General features: G+C 46.8%; 1 protein-coding gene across 1 annotated transcript in view; it reads right to left on the reverse strand.

Moving 5' to 3' along the window:
* LOC119164844 (uncharacterized) overlaps positions 1–21,344 on the reverse strand; it is a 56,549-nt gene that overhangs the window by 19,127 nt on the left and 16,078 nt on the right. Inside the window, exons 5-8 of the mRNA XM_075874332.1 lie at positions 20,531–20,749; positions 19,152–19,301; positions 3,614–3,802; positions 3,471–3,485 (exon numbers count right to left, since the gene is read on the reverse strand). Of these exons, the coding sequence (XP_075730447.1) occupies positions 3,471–3,485; positions 3,614–3,802; positions 19,152–19,301; positions 20,531–20,749 (573 nt within the window). The remainder of the gene's footprint in view (positions 1–3,470; positions 3,486–3,613; positions 3,803–19,151; positions 19,302–20,530; positions 20,750–21,344) is intronic.

The following is a 21,344-nucleotide window of genomic DNA, read 5'->3' on the forward strand; positions in this document are numbered from 1 at the left end:
CACCACTAGCAATCGGGGACAACTGAGCAACTTGTCAGCGGCTAGGAAGCGAGCCAGTGCAATGGCCAGTAGCGAAAGCGAGGCAGTCGCATTGACATCGCTCGACTATCGACCAATGGCGGCCTCCATGCTCAGTAAACAGCAACAGTTTCTGGTGGAACCAACACCAGAAACACAATTCACGAGAAGCAGTTGCACTACATCGTGCCAGACGCGCTATGTTTAGATATTTAAGCTTACTTCAGGATACGCATACCGAAGAATGTTGTGCAACACGATCAAGAGGCATCTACCTTTTTTTTTTTGCGAAATATCAAACAATATGTTTCACGGCTCAATCTTAATTTGCGTGAATAAGAAGTTTCTAGCACACAGTGCCGAGACCTGTTGCCCAATAGCCACGGTGACTACATTAGGATACCTGAAGCGAATCGCAAACGAAAAAAAAAAGTATTTTCTATGCGTTACACCAGTTCCATGAGAGAAGCTATTGACATGCTAAACTTTCAACAATGGAGATGCGCAGATATTTAGGTTAGTAGTGGCATTATGAAAATTCCCTAAGGGGATCGTGAGGAAATGTGAATGCATTTCTTGCGTCGAAAGAGGGTACCGTTGCCATCTGAAATTCGCTTTCACAGACTTCTGCCATCGCCTTGAGAGGCACCCAGCCAGCGAACGGTCAAGAGCGAGGAGTAAGCGGACGGGAGAGTGGGGCGCCAGCATGCTCAGCTCGGCATTTCACAGCGGCAGTCTCGAGCACACATTCCCGGATATTCTTGAGAGGCGCCCAGCCAGCAAACGGTAGAGAGTGAGGCACAGGGAGAAGAGAAAACGAACAGTGAGAGAAGGAGCGGCGGAGCTCTCCACCTACCCTCTCTTACACTCTCTCGCACCGCATGCTCCAGCTGCTAAGGGGCAAGCGCCTGTGCCCGCAGCTGTTGCTATGGGAGAAAGTGAGTGAAGAGATAATGCCTGCCGGTGCGCAAACGTCGAATGCCTGATATAGCCAGACTAGGAAATGCATTCGCATTTAAAAGCTCTAGTGTTTGTTGCGATCAAAAATGGTTCTAGGCAACAAACAATCCGTAGCCGAGTAAGAAGGCGGACTAGTGAACACTCGTGCAAGCTGTATCCGAAAGCGCATAGCAAGGTGCAGAGATATGAAACTGTAGCAAAATGGCACAATTGGATCACCACAGCATTTGCTATGAAATAAAATAGGGATGATGACTGCCAGCAACTGCTCAGAAAATGAAAGCCGGGAAACTGGAGCTCTACGAAAATAGTGCTCAGAGCTAAAAAAATGGAGCTCTGAAGAAAAGAGGTTTGATTTTTCATTAGAGAATGCAGCTTTGTGGCCATCTTGAGCTCAAATCTGTCTTCTCCAATGATGCCATTATGGTGGCACTGTGCCATCGGAAACCTGCAGACTTGCATTTTCCAGAGCCCAATTTTCTCATAGTTTTTGATGACAGCACACTGGCAAAATGCCTTTTTTTTTCGACTTCTAGTGCTAAATTTGGTACAATATTTCATTCTGACATAAGACATGATCTCTGAATTACAAAAAAAATAATTGAATATCGGACATTTTGACCAAATTTACCATTGCTCTTAGCGATCTAAGTCCCCACTTACCGTTCACGGTGATTACGACACCAAATGCAAGTGCAGACTCCGCCCATGCAGGAAAGGAAGCAAACTTATTTCTGCTGCTCACAACCACCCACCACCAATGCAATGCCATGACAAAAGCCCAAGCTGGCTTTCTGCCCAGCCGCCTTGCTGGCGATTGGAGCGATGTGGTACCACCACGGTGCTTACTGCAGGCAGCTGAAGACCAGCTGAGGCCACTCACGATGGGAGGATTAAATATGACAGATTGCATCACGGGAGAACTAAAGAAATGTAAACTGCTAGAACGCTTTTGTCTTACTTAGAACAAGACGAATTTCAGCCTTTGTTTCTTCTCATTCTTTACCCCCCCCCCCCCCCCCCAAACTTTTCAGATCAGATGCTCAACCGCTTCAACCACTTTTCAAGTTCCACCATGGGCCATTATGAACATAAAAAAGCAATATAAAACAGTTAGATGCTAGAGATCCCATCAAGTGGAAAAAGTAGTAAGTCTCCTCATATATCTTGTCATAAAATCATTTGTTCATTCACTGAAACATACAGAGAAGAATGCAACTTGGTAAGTTGGCCTGATGAAGTTGGGGTTATAATTTTAACGCTAATGTAATCTACGACCACACAAGGGTCTAGACAATCGATTTCAACCATAGTAAAATCTGATTGCGAGAACCCCCTTTGAAGCACTTTTTTAGCCCCTTATGCATCCGACTGCTTATCTTGGACAGCTACCGTACTTAGTCTCTTGATAATTTACTACAAAAGATCAACTAAAAAAACAAGGTGTCCAAGACTAGGGGGTAGAAACAAAATATTCATTCGCCAACAGGCTGGGCTCTGCCGATAGCTCCAAAGTAAATTGGCTTCTGGTCTGTCTAGTTTGCTTGCAGAGCAAGACCACATGCTCAAGCGTGCCTCAAAATGACAATGCATGACAATGACAGGTGCAAAGGGAACACAACCTGCATGACAGAAAGACCATGGGTGATTGCAAACAATGAAGGGCTTCAGCATACCACCACGATACTGCTGGACACAGACAGGTGGCAGAATTGACAGCTAACCATAATGATACCTTTTAACAATCAATGAAGGGAAACTCTATGACAGCCAAAAGCATGTGGGCTCAGCTAAGGTGGGAAGCATGGGTAGTATATGAACTTGAAACATTTTGCCCTCCGGCTCGAAGCAACTTCGTGGCTCTCTGAAGTGACCATTCTAACCTGAATATAATGCAATATGTGGCTGAATAGGCCATTACCAAGAATGCGTCCAGGCATTTCCTTCACAATTATAAGTCCTTTGATAAAGAAAGCGTAATAACAAATGCTGAGGATGTTTGGGGTGTTGAGTGGGCCAGAACTTTGACACTTCATGAAGAAAGCAGGCGATGCTTCCAGTTGTGTGCGATTTTGCTGGAAGTGGCGGACAGTCTGTAGATTTTCTCTAAAAACCATCCCCACAGCCACGACTCACAAATTTAGGCCCATATTTGATGCAATTATGGTGCTAACCACCATTTTCGTAATGGTTGACCAATAACAGCACCAGATTTCCCTCTAGAAGCTATGGAAAGAAAGGTGGTCGCATGCTAAAGCTTTTCTGTCATGAAAAGTTTCACTCAAATTCGCTCAGCAATGCCTTGAGCACAATCAAGATCGAATATCACTACTATGTCTGCCTCACTCATGCTGCTTGCATGAACGAACCAATCGTGATCAATTCGACCCTGATAGTGAATGAAAGCGAAACTAAACAAAAGAAATGTGCAGGTGTGCACATGTACATGCATCTAGAAAGCAAGCAGGTGGAAAGCAGGCAGGTGCGCTTACCTTCTTCAGAGAACCCTGTGTGAGAGAAGCAAGGTGGCGAATTGTTAAAATGTTTCCAGACAAAGACCCAAGCAAGCGCTGAAATGGTGCTCATATCTCACCGAGGCACCCTCTTCAGATTCCAACGAGGCAAGCATGCTTACCTGACGCACCGAGCCCTCAGGAATTTCTTCACAGTTTCCGTAGTCGACGTACTGAACGCCCAGCATACCGGCCTTGGCATGCACCACTCGGGCGCGGTACCACTGCTGGTCTTCGGAGTACAGGGCCACGCAGGCCTGGCCTGGGCGAATGTCGTTGCTGACTGTGTCGCCGAAAGTGGCGTAGTGCGCCTGCGAGAGAGCATAGATGACGCAGAAGGTACAGCATGTGAAAAATACAAGGACTGCAGGGAAAGCGCAGCACAATCACAGCGAAGGTTGGAAGAGCAGCATTTCTAAACCAGTTGTAAACTCCTCGTCTCCTCTCACGACTCACACCCAAATGCAGGGTATTGGCCGAGTAGTAGGTGAATGGTTTCAGTATTTTATCAGTAGTGTAAAGAATAGACGGCTCATAACGTAAGTCGCGAACATCCGCACTATAAGTGGTACCGCATTATAACCAAAACAAATTTCGTTAAGGGCCGCACTTGCTCAAAAGGTGTTTAGCATGCAGCCTCACATGTGCAAGAATCGAAGCATGCGATGCGTGGTGCTTACAAGCATTTCAATTTCCAAATGCAAAAAAAGTCCAAAGATGCGCGTTGCTAACGAAATGAACGCGAAACAGAGGGGGGGTGTCTAACAAATGAAATCACTATCGCGGAAATTCGCAGACTACTCGGACCGCCCCAATTATGTATAATACACAGAAACTATGTCGAATCATGCTCGGAATTGCACGCGCTTCACGGGTGCGCACCTGATTTTAAGACATTGCAATCGAATTGCGAACCACCATTCGAGTGCCACACCATTCGAGCGCCACCCTCGTTTTCATTAACGATATGTATCCCTTGCGGTCAAGTGCAGCTACTGCAAAGAGTCTTGTTGAGTCCGTAACAAACAGCAACCTATAATGCAATGCAACTGCTGCTGATATGCATCCAATGCCGATGAGGCCTAGCCTGTTGTTCGGTAGGTTGTCGTAGAAAATTTGAGTAAAACATGAAGATACGGCGTCGAAAAGATAGCACTCAAGCACTGAACTGAGAACAGCGTACATGATACAAAGTTCGCATTTATAGCCGGGAGATAGAGGACAACAAAAACCCGCCAAGCTTACATAAGACAGTTCACTGGCAGCAAAGGGGAAAGCCCGCGTCGTAAAACAGTAAATGTTCTTAAAGTTACGGACGAGACAGCGAACGAGATAGCAAACACGACAGTTGTGAAAAGCTAGATAATGATGATGCTTTTTTCCAACAGGAAACTGTTAAGCGCACTTGATAAGAACAAGATCACACGTGCCCAGTCTAGCTGTGAGCAGCAGGAGCCACGCTAGTGATGCCTACACTGTAGCTGCGCCAGCGCCAGTGCAAAGGAAGCGAGCCCGCGCAGTGTGCCAGGGTCTTCCCTTCGCCCTTGGTTGGTACACTTCGGTTCCCCCCCTCCCATAATTACTTAATCGCTCTCTCCCCAGAGGTGCACCTAGCGCGTCTCCTCTCTGACGCGTATTCTCTACCGCATTTGTCACAAAGATGCGCCATTTTGTCATGGTGCTGTCGACTGCCTGCCGCAGTAAAGAAGTTCCTCGTTGCACTAATTTGTGAAGCGGGTGTGGCAATGGTTCGTTCGCTGTGAACTTTAGAAAGAGCCTCGCTATCACTCAGGACAGAGAGGATAGCAAACTCGCGGCGTTCAACAGCAGTTGACGAGTCACCCGTGTAGGCTTAACTCACATACGAGCCCGTCGATTGTAGACAACGTCGCTGAAAGCGGCAGTGTTTTGGAGCTTCAACAGTTACAGGATGGCAAGTAAAAAAGCATAAGCGAAGCTACGAGAGATAGCAATCTTTGCAATGATAGAACGGAAGCGCAGCCTTATCGCTAAAAGCACCGATGCCGCAGGTTCTCCTCGTCTGACGTGAACTGCGTGACGGGTCGCCAGAGTGGAGTTCGCCACGCGTCGGCAAATAGCAGAAAATCAATCAGTTTACGGTGAACGTGCTCGCCGCCCGCGCAATGAAGGCTACTGGCAACAGATAGAGTGCTTGTAACGACGCGTCCGACACGATGAACATATTGCGCCGCGGCCTTCACTCGAAAATGTGGCAATTTTACATGAAAAGGAAACTAACACCTCACTGCTCTTGGAGCCTTGAAATCGATGAGTGAGTGCATGAGTTCGGTCTGCGACATCGACAACTCAATCTGGACAAGCCGGAAAACCGCTTTACTATAGGACAGATCGCAGATTAGGCGCGCACATAGGCGTCACCGAACTGGTAAGCGGCCTAGTTGGCAGACGAGCCCAAGGCGACCCCATCAGCTCGCAAGTGTGCCTCTGTGGAAAACGTGCAGCGGGCATCGAAAAAAACGCCGTTTAGGTTGTAAATTCATTATAAATAAACAGCTTTTCCATGCTGCTGTCTGCCCATAATGGACTTGTCTTTTGCATGATTTCTCAGGATTAAAATTTTGCTGCAGTTGCAAACTTCTTTAAAAGATATCTCTGCCACCAAAGCAGCTAGGACTGCTATTTTTGTTGTGACATGTAGCTGTATCTTTAGTTTACACAATGGCAGGTGTGAATTTTTGATTAAGATCTTCAAAAAATGTAATTTTTGTCAGAGATTGGAGCATAAAGTGGGCGTGCATGCAACACTGAAGTGCAATGTGTGACAAACCTTGCTAAAAATATCAAATAAAAAAAGCATTCCTACCGTTGTGTAGCTTATGCTCACTAGTATACAGGCATGTGCCAATAGTAGCTCTGTGATACAAATTTCCTGTCTCATTATACCGGCAAACAATAGGTGATTAACTTTGAGATATCTTAAAAACTAATTGGTTTAGAGGAACAGTATTTGCATTTTTGAAATCAGCATCAAGGAACTCAATCACACTGTGAATTTTCTTTATAAACGCATTAAAATATCTGACATTTCGTCTCAAGTACAGTGTCCCCCCTTAACGTGGTAGGCTACATTCAAAAGCCATTTTTTTTCGCTAAATAAATTTTTAGGGTTTTGTTATTCTTGCACACCCAAACATTGGCATATATGTTGCAACAAAAATTTTCCTCCTAGCGTCATTAGTTTGCGAGTTACAGCAAGTTTTCTATACCCTATGCTCCTAAAACACAACCGAAACCACATTTCCAACTGTGGTTTCACTTTCGAAAAATCGCTTTCAAAAGCAAGTGTGGTTTCGTCTATATTAATGTTATTCAAAATACTTTATGCATTTTATTGTGACTGTTATATAATATGATGTCATTAAATACAACTTTGTGTTTAAAAGTCTTTGTTAATCTCTAACAACAGCCACAAGAGGGACGCACAATGCTCGTCGCAATTTTTGTTGTTTGCCTTGGTCAGACTACGTCAGGCTTCATTCTGCATTTGTTCCACGTGTCAACGCTACTAGGGCTGTATCCTTAGGCCACCTGGACCATACATATTACGACCAGCATGGGGAAGTGCAGAACACAGAAGACGAGGCTGCCTACCGACACAGATGCCAGTATTTCGGCGACCGCGAAGAAGCTTGGGGACATAAACAAGGTGTACCAGGCTCCACTAGAGAATTCTGCACTCCAAGGGAACAGGATAATGAACATTAGTATTCTTTCTTCAGTGTTTTCATCACTGGCATGTTCCGAATGCATGAACACAACACTGAAGCTCGAGGAACGCTCTCACCAAGGGATGTGCTCGGCTTGTGGGTTCAAGCGCCCGACTGTGGGTTCAAGCGCCCATTTCATACGTTGAGAAAGGTAGGTCGTGCCAATGAGAACAATTTACGTCTGGTTTACCCGATGCGCCAGTTAGGAAAAGGGCAAGCTGGTGCGAAAACTTTTTCCAAAGTGATGAGCATGCCTGCTCCTCCACGTCATTCTGCCTACGACAAATCGTCATCTCAGCTTTCTGCAGTGGCAGGAGAAGTGGCGTCAAAGTCGATGAATGATGCTGCTGTGGAAGTTTGTCGTGTTGTGGGGAGTGCCGAGTGTGGTGTTTCAGGTGATGGCACGTGGCAGAAGCGTGGCTATTCATCTTTGAGCGGTTGTGTGCCTGTGATTTCTGTTGACACGGGAAAGGTTATTGATGTTGAGGCCTTTTCTAGTTCGTGTAAGTTTTGTAAAACCAAAAGCAAGTTGAGGCAAGATAATGCTTCGTACCAGGAATGGAAGGCGAACCACACTTCCTGTCAAGCAAACCATGAAGGAAGTGCTGGCAGTATGGAGACGGTTGGTCTATACCGAAAATCAGGTCGAAAGGCAAAAGAGACTTGAAGTACCTGTAGTACTACGGCGATGGTGATTCCAAGAGCTATGCCGCTGTAAAAGACATGTATGGAAAGGACAGTGTGCAGAAACTGGAATGTATTGGGCATGTCCAGAAGCGTGTTGGCTGCCGCCTCAGAAAACTGAAGAAGACAGTTCACGGACTCTGTGGTGAGGGAAAGCTCACTGATGCCCTCCTTGACTGCCTGCAAAACTACTATGATATCGCCATAAGGGCTAATGTGGGGAACCTTTCTGCAATGAAAAAGGCTACCCTTGCCAGTCTTTCTCATTGCAGCTCTACCGACAAGCATCCGAGACATGGCCTGTGTCCACTTGGACCGAAAAGCTGGTGCGGATACCAAAGAGTCGAAGCACTCGACCAAGGAAAATATTGTAACGGTAGGATGAGAACGACGAAGAAGACAAAGAGGAGGACGATGTTGTCAGATCTGTGAGCCAACTGGGCGCCATCTTGTCCACCACCGAGTTTATTCCTCGTTTTATAAAGTAAAGTTATTCTCCCGTAACATCATTGGTGGGAGGTGCGGGGTACTCACTTCACGCAAAACGGAGCTTCGTAGCGGGCGCCTAGTGGTCTCCCCCATGGCGACTGCAGTCAACAATGCCGACCCTTCCCCGACTACCGTGCCTTCTCCAACTACGTCCGTGCTTTCTCCAACTGGACCGTCAACCCTCATCTTGGAGCCCCCGAGAGATCCAGGTACCTTTTCTGGCACTGATGGCATTGACGTAGAAGCCTGGCTGAAGTCATACGAACGAGTGGGTGTACGTATGCGATGGGATCCAACGCTCATGCTGGCCAACGTGATTTTTTATCTCAGAGGTACCGCAAAGGTCTGGTACGAGACGCACGAGGAAGAACTGACTAGCTGGGAGTTATGCAAGCAAAAGCTCCGGGAGCTATTTGGCAGGCCTGTGGGAAGTCAACGCGCCGCCCAAAACGAGCTCGCACGTCGAGTTCAGACGTGCACCGAATCATACCTCACGTACATTCAGGACGTGCTCGCTTTGTGCCGCAAGGTAGACTCGCAGATGTCCGAAGCCGATAAGGTTGGCCATATTATTAAGGGCATAGCAGATGACGCCTTTCACCTTCTTGTGTTCAAGAATTCATCTACGGTCCACGACATTATTTCTGAATGCCGGCGCTTTGAAGAAGCGAAGAGCCGCCGTGTTCTCCACCAGTTTGCCCGGCTTCCAAACACGGCTGCAACATCCACATGCGAAGACCCTCGCCTGCCTTCTACGGAAAGTCCCGGTGACGTTGTCCGTATTGTCCGTCGGGAAATAGAAGCCGCAGCTCCACTCGTGTCAGCCTCCCCCAACTCCGAAAGCTATCACGCCACCGTCTCTCTCATACAGACCGTCGTGAGGCAAGAACTGGCCAACGCCGGCTTAAACGTCTGCTCCATTCATCGTCCAGACTACGCCACACCAAATCCACCCGTGACTGTTCCGCCCAACCGACGTTTTTCTGCCAGCCCACATTATCGCGACCCGGCGGTATGGCGCACCCCAGACGACCGGCCGATATGCTTCAATTGCGGTCGTATAGGCCACATTTCGCGTCACTGCCGTGCTTGGTCCAGCTCTGCTCCGTGGCCTCACCCTCCGCCCCATCGCCCACCTGTCTGGAATTCACGCTCATCACCGAAAACAGAGCCGCTAACGCCTGAGAATTCCTCGCGCCCCCGATCCAGCCGCTCCCCTTCGCCACAACGCCGTTTCTCCCGCTCGCCCCCATCTCGCCGATCGCCGTCCCCAAGCTCGTTCCGGCGTTCACCTCCGGAAAACTGACGGGAGCAGCTCTTGGAGGTGATGCTGCAATACCGACCCGATCCCAAAATCCTCTACTGACCTTGCCCGCACATCAGAACCTTATCAATGTTGACGTCGACGGTGTACCTACTACAGCCCTCATTGACACTGGCGCACACGTGTCTATCATGAACGCTGACCTTAGAGCACGGCTGAAGAAAGTCCTTACTCCTGGCCCAACTCCTGTGGTCCGAACGGCCGATGGTGGAAAAGTCGCCGTAATTGGTGTGTGCTCAGCTCGCGTCAGCGTCGCCGGACACCACACATCAGTTCTGTTTTATGTTTTAGAACACTGCCCTAATGACATAATTTTGGGCCAAGACTTTTTGTCTGAACATTCGGCCTTGATAGACTGCTCTGCCGGTATAGTGCAACTCGCTCTACCTAATGTTGTTGATCCTCCAAGTTGCCCTCCAAGTCGGCTTTGTTCTACAGAACACCTGCGTCTCCCTCAACGAACAGTAGCTTACATAGGCGTCTCCCCTGTTCCACCTGTCCCAGACGGTGTTTATATTGTGTCCCCCAATGTTGACGTCCTGCTTTCGCACAACGTTGCGTTTCCTCACACCGTCATCACTATTACGGCCAATGCATCCTGCCTACCCTTAGTGAATTTTTCACTATGTACACAAGTCCTCCCTCGTGGTATATCTCTAGCCGAGATCGTGCCGGCGGCAGAGTGCCATATTTGCACTCTAAGTTATGACAGCATCCCGAGTGCCGAAAAAACTTCGTCTACTCCTCCATCAGACCAAAGTGTGTTAACCAAGATGATTGCCCCCGACTTGCCGAAAGAACAAGCTAACGACCTGCGTTCCCTGCTTGCATCTTTTTGGGACATCTTCGACCTTGGCGACCGCCCACTCGGCCAGACGTCCGTTGTTAAGCACCGGATTGATACAGGCGATACGAGTCCCATCCATCGGAGACCCTACCGTGTTTCCCATGCAGAGCGGCGCATCATCCAACAGGAGGTCGACAAAATGCTTTCTCGGAATATCATCGAGCCTTCATGCAGTCCCTGGGCGTCCCCTGTTGTACTTGTAAAGAAGAAGGACAACAGCTGGAGATTTTGCGTCGATTATCGCCATTTAAACAAAATAACGAAGAAGGACGTCTACCCTTTACCACGCATAGACGATGCCCTGGATTGCCTTCACGGCGCAAAATATTTTTCCTCCATTGACCTCCGCTCTGGGTACTGGCAGATTGCCGTTGATGACATGGACCGTGAGAAGACGGCGTTTATCACTCCCGACGGCCTTTACGAGTTTAAAGTGATGCCATTCGGTTTATGTAATGCGCCCGCCACATTCGAACGTATGATGGACGCTCTGTTGCACGGCTTCAAGTGGTCCATCTGCCTGTGCTACCTGGACGACGTTATCGTTTTTTCGCCTTCTTTTGCGACGCACCTTGAAAGGCTATCGAAAATCTTATCTGTCTTTCGTAAGGCGGGCCTGCAACTCAATTCGGCAAAGTGCCACTTCGGCCGTCGTGAAATTTCTGTCCTCGGACACCTCGTTGATTCCGTGGGGGTTCGCCCTGATCAAGATAAAATACGCGCAGTAAGAGATTTCCCTGTACCAACCTGTACCAAAGACGTTCGCAGTTTCGTTGGCCTCTGTTCTTACTTCCGCCGCTTTGTTAAAAACTTCGCCGACGTAGCACGCCCTCTCACTCAACTTCTCAAAAAAGACGCTGGCTTCATCTGGGGCCCTGAGCAAGCAGATGCGTTTCAAAATCTAGTGTGTCTGCTTACGTCTCCGCCTATCCTCGCCCACTTTGATATTTCATCTCCAACAGAAGTTCGTACAGACGCAAGTGGCTATGGCATCGGTGCAGTCCTCGCCCAGAAACAACAAGGACGAGACCGTGTTGTTGCTTATGCCAGCCGCCTTCTTTCGCCTGCTGAAAGAAAATATTCAATAACCGAACGGGAATGTTTGGCACTTGTTTGGGCAGTCGGTAAATTTCGCCCCTATTTGTACGGCCGGCCATTCACAGTAATCACAGATCACCACGCCTTGTGCTGGCTTTCGTCCCTTAAAGACCCTTCAGGCCGTCTTGGCCGTTGGGCGCTGCGCCTTCAAGAATTTGATTACTCAGTCCTGTATAAAACCGGCCGCCTGCATCAAGATGCGGACTGCTTGTCCCGCTATCCTGTCGACCCTCCAGACGGCGACTCCTCTAAAACCACCCTTCCTATCGACGTTTTCTCTCTATCCGCGTTTCATGACATTGGAATCGAGCAGCGACGAGATACTTTCTTGGACGGTATTATCCGAAGGCTCACATCGGTGAGGCCCGACCCTTCCCTTCGAATGTTTGAAATACATGATGGTGTATTGTACCGTTGCAATATGCGTCCTGACGGCCCCGAAAGACTACTCGTCGTTCCCATTCAATTGCGTCACACTGTTCTCGCCCAGCTTCATGATGCACCTACAGCGGGTCACCTCGGCGTGTCACGGACCTACGACAGAGTTCGCCGGCGCTTCTTCTGGCCTGGCATGTACCGCGACGTCTGCCGTTATATTGCAGCCTGCGACCCTTGTCAACGACGGAAAAAACCAAATGCCCCTCCGGCCGGACGTCTTCAGCCACTGCACATCCCACAAGACCCATTCTACCGTGTTGGCGTGGACCTGCTTGGCCCTTTTCCTACGTCAGCTGCGGGTAATCGGTGGATTGCAGTAGCAACCGATTATGCTACCCGATACGCGATCACACGGGCCCTTCCAACCAGCTGTGCAACTGACGTGGCCGATTTCCTTTTGGAGGACGTCATCTTACATCATGGCGCCCCTCGACAACTCCTTACCGACCGAGGCAGCTACTTCCTTTCCAAAGTGGTTGATGACCTCCTCCGCTCCTGCGCCACTAAACACAAGCTCTCGACTGCTTACCATCCACAAACAAATGGTCTAACGGAGCGCCTCAATCGCACTCTCACCGACATGCTCTCCATGTATGTCTCCGCCGATCACCGCGACTGGGACACTACGTTACCGTTTGTAACATTCGCGTACAATTCTTCCAGACACGACACCGCTGGGTTCTCTCCTTTTTTTCTGTTGTTCGGCCGTGACCCTGCGCTACCTTTCGACACCCTCCTGCCGGCCGGACTAAATGACAAGTCTCAGTACGCTCGTGATGCAATAATGAAGGCCCAAGCGGCACGCCAAGTTGCTCGACGACGCTTACTGGACTCCCAGGACAATCAGAAGAGCGTATACGACGCCCACCATCGTGACGTCCACTTCACACCCGGAGATCTCGTTCTGTTATGGTTCCCCTCGCGCCGCGTTGGACTTTCGGAGAAGTTACTCCCACGCTATTCAGGTCCCTACCGTATCTTACGCCAAGTAACTGACGTCACATACGAAATCACCCCTACGGACCCCGCCATCCTTCACCCTCACACTGACGTAGTGCATGTTACGCGACTCAAACCGTATTACTCCAGTGCCTCCTGATTAGCACCGGGTCGGTGCTCCAGCCGCCGGGGAAATCATGTAACGGTAGGATGAGAACGACGAAGAAGACAAAGAGGAGGACGATGTTGTCAGATCTGTGAGCCAACTGGGCGCCATCTTGTCCACCACCGAGTTTATTCCTCGTTTTATAAAGTAAAGTTATTCTCCCGTAACAATATGTACACAAAGGAGGACTTCCAAATGATGTGCTCAACAAAGTTAAAACTGTCTACAGTGATCTGTGCTCTGATGAACTTTTAATGAAGTTCCTTCATGGAAAGACTCAAAATGCTAATGAGTGTTTCAATGGTCTAATATGGCAGCGGGCACCCAATGAGGTCTATGTAAGCTTGCCTACAGTAACGTTTGCTTTCCATGATGCTCTGGCACACTTTAATAATGGCAGTGTAAGCACCCTAGATATCCTGTGGCAAGCTGGCATAGAACCAGGGTACCACACGACGAAAGCTTGCATCGCCAGGGATCACCTGCGCATGCAGAATGCTAAACGCAAGTCAGCAGATGGGACAAAACAGGCCAGGAAGAAAAGACGAGCAGCCACCCGCACAAAAGGAGACAATAATGCTTCTGCAGAAGGGCCCAGCTATGAATCTGATGCATTTTAGGCCTGCATGCGAAGATTGTGACCCTTTTTACAAGCTCGGAAATCTTTGTTAACGTTTTTCTGAAAATAACAATTTGCTCCAAATGTTGCGACGCAAACTTTCATAACGTATTTCTCAGCGTATACCTTGAACTGAAATTTTGCACAATGATTTACAACATATATATCTGTGCAGTGAACTAGAATAAAAGAAATCCATTGAATATTTTTCAGTTCACAGCTGAATTCTCCAACAGGTTCAGTCTAAACTGACTATTTTTCCCCCGTTTTTTTTTTTTTAGCATTACTTCCTTGATATTTACTGCATAATATTTATTCTAGTTCACTGCATAGCTCCAGCCATTAGTTACACAAATGTCAAAGCTTTACTGAATAAAGCCACCCATTAGTCACTTATCACAGCTTGCGTGGCTAACACTTTTAATGCAATTTTTGACAAAGATTACCTCCCAATAAAGAAATAATCAATATTTAACGCTGTAAGTAGCTGGGTAAATTAAATAAGACATGCTGGTCTTGAGGAAACAGTTATTTCAACGCTGCCTGCTCTTAAAAAATTTTTGTGCCGCACACCGTCATCGCTGCTCACAGAAGTCACCGCACTGAATTTCTTTTTCACGGTCGGCAGCTTCGGCTTACGAGCATCAAATCGCTGCGAAGTCTAGCGTTTCTGTTTGAACAATCGCCGGTCTATGACCGCATGTGAGAAGCAATCTTGAAACTGCGATGCGCCAAACTGGACAACAACGTTTTTCTCTCACGAGCGCGATGCGACCTCGAAACCCCTCCGCGACAAGTTGGAAACACTCGCAATAAGCAGCCCATCAGCACTATCAGTGCATAGAGCAGACGACCTTTAAGCCGATTGCTACACGCGACCAATACAAAGCCGCCGTACAGTCACGTGACACGCGCCGCCAATCGGAAACCGTTGTGATACCTTCAAACTTTGGCTTGCTGTGCGCTTGCTCTTGCCTGGTTCAGCTGGCCGAGGCGGCAAATTTGAAACAGAAGAATGGCGCTATCCATAGAGACAAAGATGGCGGCGCTAGGTTACGCGGTTGCGGAGATATCGCGGCTCGAAAAACGCCGTTTTTTCGCAATTTCCGTGAAATTCATCGCCACCCTAGCTTCAATAAAAATTTTTTACGTCATTTCTACGCCGTTTTCAGAGACGAAACTTCGACATTACATAGAAAAGGGGTCCCAGAATGTGAAAATGAGATTTTCAAAAAATCGATTTTTTGGCCCAATTTCGCGTCCCCCTGTAGCAGCGTCCCCCTCGTAAGGGGGGACACGGGCCTTAGGGCTCTCATTTATTTTTGAACCAAATGTGACAAAAGTTGGCATGCTTACTCAGTTTGTTCTACAGATTCTAAATATGTAGTTATTTTTTCTATAGCTTCATTAGTTCATTATTTAATTAGGATAACAATATCTATTGTTCCTACCACAATAAAAAAATAACCACCAGTCCGAAATTTACAAATAGCATAGGGATCAACACAAGCTACACACAACATAGCACAAGCTACACAACGTGGGAAGCACTTTTTTTATTTAGTCACTATTTTTACTTAATAGTATACTTAACTTCATAGCTCTGAATGTGGCCATTGTGTGGTCAAACAAAAGAATAATTTAAAAACTTGCATGAAGAGAAATCAAAATCTGCTTCCTATGTTATGTGCTCCAAACATATAGCTTCATGCTGCAAAAAATTATTCTGCTATCTGTAATAGTTTCCGATATATTGCAGGAATTTTTATGCAGGGTGTACAAAATTGCAATTTTGAGAAAATCAAGTAAACAAAGAATTCTAACATTTTTAACTGTAAAAATGTATGTACTTGAATCACATAGTCATTAACATATATATGGATACCAGAAAGCCTAAGGAGTGCAATGCTGCAAGCTGATCAATAATTGAACGAATACTTTTCGAATTACAGCACAATAAAGTTCATTGCATGTAATTAAAAACATTTTCTATAATAAAAAAAATTAAGCTAGCCATTAAAAATTGCCTCTCAACATTATCTTTTTATGCACATTTAGCTATATTGTGCAAAAACAAATACAGCCCTAGTTGTCTTAGGTTTACTTTTACCGAACAAGCAAAAGAAAGTGGTCAAAATCTGTGCTTCGAGAATAATGCTGTCGGAACTTTATTTCGCCGTTCTGAGTGAAAAATATCATGGCACACATACTTTTAGTCAGTTAAGGGGAACGTGCCTTTCGGAACGAACTTTCTTGTTTCTGGTTAGATCTTGATGAAAATTGGCACAGAGACTAAAAATGACCTCATAATGCTTCTATAAAAATTTCAAGACGATATCATGAAAACTTTCTGAGAAATAAATTTCATTACTGGACCTCGTGGAGCGGCTGGAGAGTTTAAAAAATGACATAGAAAGTTGGTAAACACTGTGTGCAGAGGTGAATGTATGCTCTAGGGGGCTGCGTTTTCAAAATAATTTTTTTGCAACACTAAAATTTGTAGTTCATGTTTTCTCCACTGATACTTCAATGAGCACATTTGCACTACAAACAAGAAACCCTACCAAAAATTTTTAAAAGGCTAAATTTTAAAAATAAAAACGCAGCCCCCTGAAGCACAGTTCAAGGAGCATTACAAAAAAAAAAAACAGAATCAAAATCTGTCAAGTAGTTGCGAAGATATCTGCTCCACAAGCTGAGCAACATGCCAAAAAAAAAAACAGTATTGAGAAAACGAGGTTCAAAGTCTTGAGTCACGGTTTACATGCCTAATAGGCACCAGGGTTGTATTTCTTAGTGTCCTTTGCAGTGCAATCCTTAGTGTCCGAATCGTGCTACTGGTGGTGCTAGTAGACGGCCTCGCATCCTCGCGCGAAGTGTTTGGCTGGGCATCCGCGATGAATACATCCTCGCGTGAAGTGCTAGGCTTGGCATCCGCGATGTCTGCAGCCTGTGCGGAACGACGAACGGATGTTTCCTCAGACAGCACAAAGCACTGCTCCACAGGCATATGAACAGTTTCGTCGCTGCTCGCGGACGATGCTCCGTGCGTGCTTGTGCTCGGCTGCGAGTCCTCGTCGTGCCGCACGCCGTCGTCGCTGCTCGCAGAAGTTGCCGGACTGAATTTCTTTTTCACGATCGGCGGCTTCGGCTTACGAGCACCAAATTGCTGCGCAGTCTTGCGTTTCTTCTTGAACGATCGCCGGTCCATGATCGCATGCGGGAAGTGATCTCAAAACTGCAATGCGCCAAACTGGATAACAACGTTTTTCTCCTTTCACGAGCGCCGGTCTTATCGCAGCGCGATGCGATCTTGAAACCACGCCGCAACGAGTTGAAACCAAATGCAGTAAGCGGCCCGTCAGCGCGTAGAGCAGACAACCTTTGCGCCGATTGCTACAAGCGACCGCACGAAACCACGCCGCGACGAGTTGAAAACAAATGCAGTAAGCGGCCCGTCAGCACGTAGGGCAGACGACCTTTGCGCCGAATGCTACAAGCGACCGCATGGGCGACCAATGCGGAGCCGCCGTACAGTCACGTGACGCGCGTCGCCAATCGGAAACTGTTGTGATACCTTTACACTTTGGCTTGCTGTAGGCTTGCTCTTGCCTGGTTCAGCTGGCTGAGGCGGCAAATTTGAAACGAAAGAATCGCGCTATCCATAGCGACAAAGATGGCGGCGCTAGGTTACGTGGTTGCGGAGATATCGCGATTCGAAAAACGCCGTTTTTTCGCAATTTCCGTGAAATTCATCGCACCCAAGCTTCGATAAAATTTTTTTACGTCATTTCTACGCTGTTTTCAGGGACGAAACTTCGACATTACATAGAAAAGGGGTCCCAGAATGTGAAAATGAGATTTTCAAAAAATCGATTTTTTGGCCAAACTTCGCGATGCCAAAGCCGCGTCCCTCCTTAATATGCAGCAGGAATGTAATAGGACTGATTGTTTGCACGAGCGTGTCGTTTCTTCTAGTCCTGTAGCAAGTTGTCGCCGTGTGTTCGTCTGCCTCAAGGCCACTTATCAGTTCGGTGGCTCTACTAACGGCGATGTGCGACGAACGTGCGCGCGTCATCAGCGATCCGTCGAATAACGCGGCGATGTTTTCCGCCTTGTCCAGAATGAGTTACCCGTGGCCGCGAACCAAACTTGCTCCCTCACTCATCAATTTCGAGCCTACACGAGTGCCGAGGTGTTAGTTTCCTTTTTCACGTAAGACTGCCATATTTTGAAGCGGAGAACACGACAATGTTGCGAACACGCCGTTAAAAGCAGTCTACCTGCTGCCAGTAGCCACCATTGCGCGGGCGGCAAGCACGTTAATCGCGAACGGATTGTTCTCTGCTGTTTGGCAACACACGGCGTACTCCACGCTGACGACCTGTCGCGCAGTTCAAGGTCAGTTCAAGGTCAGGCGGCGGGAACCGCAACATCGGTGCGTTCAGCAATAAGACTGCGCTTCCGTTCCGTCACTACACAGATTGATATCTTGTAGCTTCACTTCTGTTTTTTACTTGCCGTTCTCTAACTGATGAGGCTGCAAAACAGTAACGTTGCTGGCAACCAACGGGCTCGTACGTGAGTTAGGCCTATACTGGTGACTCGGCGACCGCCGTTGACCACGGAGAGTTTGTTATCCTCCTTGTCCTGAGCCATAGCAGAGCTCATTCTGGAGTTCAAAGTGAACGAACGATCACCACACCCATTTTACAAATTACTGTAGCACGGAACTTCTTTACTGCCGCAAACAGTCAGTAGCACCATGACAAAATTGCGCGTGTCTATATGCGTCACAATGATGAAGCAGACGCCGGAAACGCCCCTTGGCCAATCGTATGCCTAGGTTTTGTCATGTGCCCCAAGCAACCAATAGAATTGCGCGCTAGTGCTTCTCGATGACGCGTTTTTGTTGAAAAACCAATGAGCAAGGCGAGCCAGCAGTGGCGGGAAATTGAAGATGAAGAACGACCCTTCTTATCAAGACCAAAATGAACATGATAGCTCGTGTGTAACGGCAACAATTCGGCACGGAAAAAGCGCGATTTTAGCGTCAATTTGCACTCACATCCATCTCACAAGGATGTTAAAAATTGATCTTGCACCAGAAATAATGACACGAGAAGCTAGAAACTTCTCAGATAGGTGCAAAAATAGGTACAGGTTCCTAAAATGTCAGCTTCAAAAAGTCTATTTTATTTGCGATTTTTGACTTTCTAAGACTCGTGTACCCCCTTAAACTTAGGCACTCCTATTTACTTCACCAAAAAGCTGGCATCATACCCGTTATTTCTCTCTCACTCTTACCTGCATTTCACTCATGAGTTGCTCCAGGACATCCTGTGTCTCCTTGAGCTGAACAAAGACATCGCCAGGTGTCAAGACCCAGCAGACTTCCACGGGCACAGAGACACCCTCAGTCAGAGCCGGGTAGCTGAAGCCACCCATATGGTACAGCTTTGCAAGAACAAACACAAAAATACAAGGTGTCAGGGAAACCTACGACTGTGCAAAATAAGACAAACGAAAGACAGAGAAATGTCCCATCGAGCCACTCACAAAAAGTACAAGTTACAGCTCGTCACACTCACCTAGAGTTAAAATAATTTGAGGGTTCAGTTTTCGTTATTAAACACAAACGTTAGGGAGAACAGACAATAATGACAGGGAAAGTATAGGGGACGTTACTAAGAGTAATTATAATGCATATGTGAGAAAACAAAACTGGTAGGAGCTGAACCTGCGACCTTCAAGTAACAGATTTGATGCTCTACCACTGACCTAGGGTGGCGGTCGTCCCCCCATCCACTTTATAAGATATACATGTGCATTTAAAGATGGGAACATGGGAGTTTGTTGCACATTCATCTGAACCCCTTTCCAAACCCTTTCCCTACCATATGGAAAGAAGAAAAACATGCCAAAATTGAATTGACTAAAAGTATTGGTGAATTTTGTGGGGGTGCTATCACCCTATATAAAGCCATCAAATTATCCGATTTGCAGTCAAAACTGTCCGAAATAACAAATGCCCAGTCTCATAGAGTGATGCTTATATATACAAGGACCAGATGACATGTCCTAATTATCATAACCAGAGTCAAATTAGTGACATTTTACTCTACCTTGCATTGTAATTTGTGATTTGGGTCTGTGCACCTGGATCCCTGGATTGATTAATGATGCTAACACAGGTGGCCAACGTGGCCTCCATTTTTAGCTGAAATTAGCACAAGTGAGAATATTTTGAGGTTGGTCGGGCATTTTGGCGCAGCGTGACACAATTTCGGCAAATTTCACGATTTTGGTGCAGCTCGGCGCAAAATTGAAGAATTGTACCGAATTGCCGCAATTGGCACAGCTGTTGCACGCACACCTGCTCTTAGAATGGTTGATGTCATGACGTTCCATAAAAATTTTTATGACTTTTTATTTTACAAAGAACATTTGTATAGATGCTTGTAAATGCAGTCGTTTTTATAATGTGAAATGAGCTTGAGAATAAAAAAACGAGAAATTCGCAGAAAATTCACTGAGGAATATAACGCAAAAAATCACACAGGGGAGCCAAGAAGACGTCCTTAGTTTTTCAAAGCCTTTTTTTTTTTTTTACTTTTTTAGGGTCTGTATCATCTGCCTCTGTAACCTTTGTGTGGTAGCCTCGAAAACGGCAAGAGAAACCTCACCTGCGGTGATGACATCTGTAGAGGGGTCGCCTGCATTGATGGTGGCTGCGGCACTGATGCTGGCACTGATGCTGGCTGCGGGGGGAAAGCGGAGCTACCCGGTAGCTGCAGCAGCCCTTCCTGGGCCAGAAGATCACGGACATTCACATCGTTGGGAAGGATGACGTCCACGTCATGAACCTTGTTGTAGTCGCACCTGTGCACCCAGATGGTCACCTCCTGTCCACAAAGAAACCAAATCAGTGTAGCCCTTTGAGAAAAATCTTAAATTCGACAGAAACATTAAAAAAACGTCAGGCCTACACAGAGCGTAGAGCAGTCACACCAAAAGCTGGATAACACCAAAAGCTAGATGACAAAAAGCTTTAACACATTCGACAAGCGGATTTGTCTTCCTTGAGGCTCAAGTAGCCACTTGCCGAAAAGTCTGCTCCAGCATGCAAACTTTTCATGGACGTTCTTATTTTTTCATAACGAGCTACCATCTACCCCTTCCTGCTGTTGTTTTTAGATTTCCAAAAGCTGGAGTCATACCATAAGCTGTAAACTTTTTCGGCAATTACTAGGCTTGTGCGAATATTCGAATACTTCAAATATTTGAACAAATGTTGCAGTGTTTGAAATGAACAAATACACATACAGTAAACTCTTATTAAACGAAACTCGCGAAGCTCGGGTAAACGGAGAAACCCGAACAACGAAACTAATTAGGCACATTTGTTAGCAACTTTCTTATTTTTTAAATGAAATTTGATGAAAATTGGCATGCTTGTTGTAAATGTTTTTTTTTAGTGCAACGCTTAAAATTTAATGA

Source organism: Rhipicephalus microplus, chromosome 9, assembly GCF_043290135.1.
Source record: "Rhipicephalus microplus isolate Deutch F79 chromosome 9, USDA_Rmic, whole genome shotgun sequence".
NCBI classification, from domain to species: Eukaryota; Metazoa; Arthropoda; class Arachnida; order Ixodida; family Ixodidae; genus Rhipicephalus; species Rhipicephalus microplus.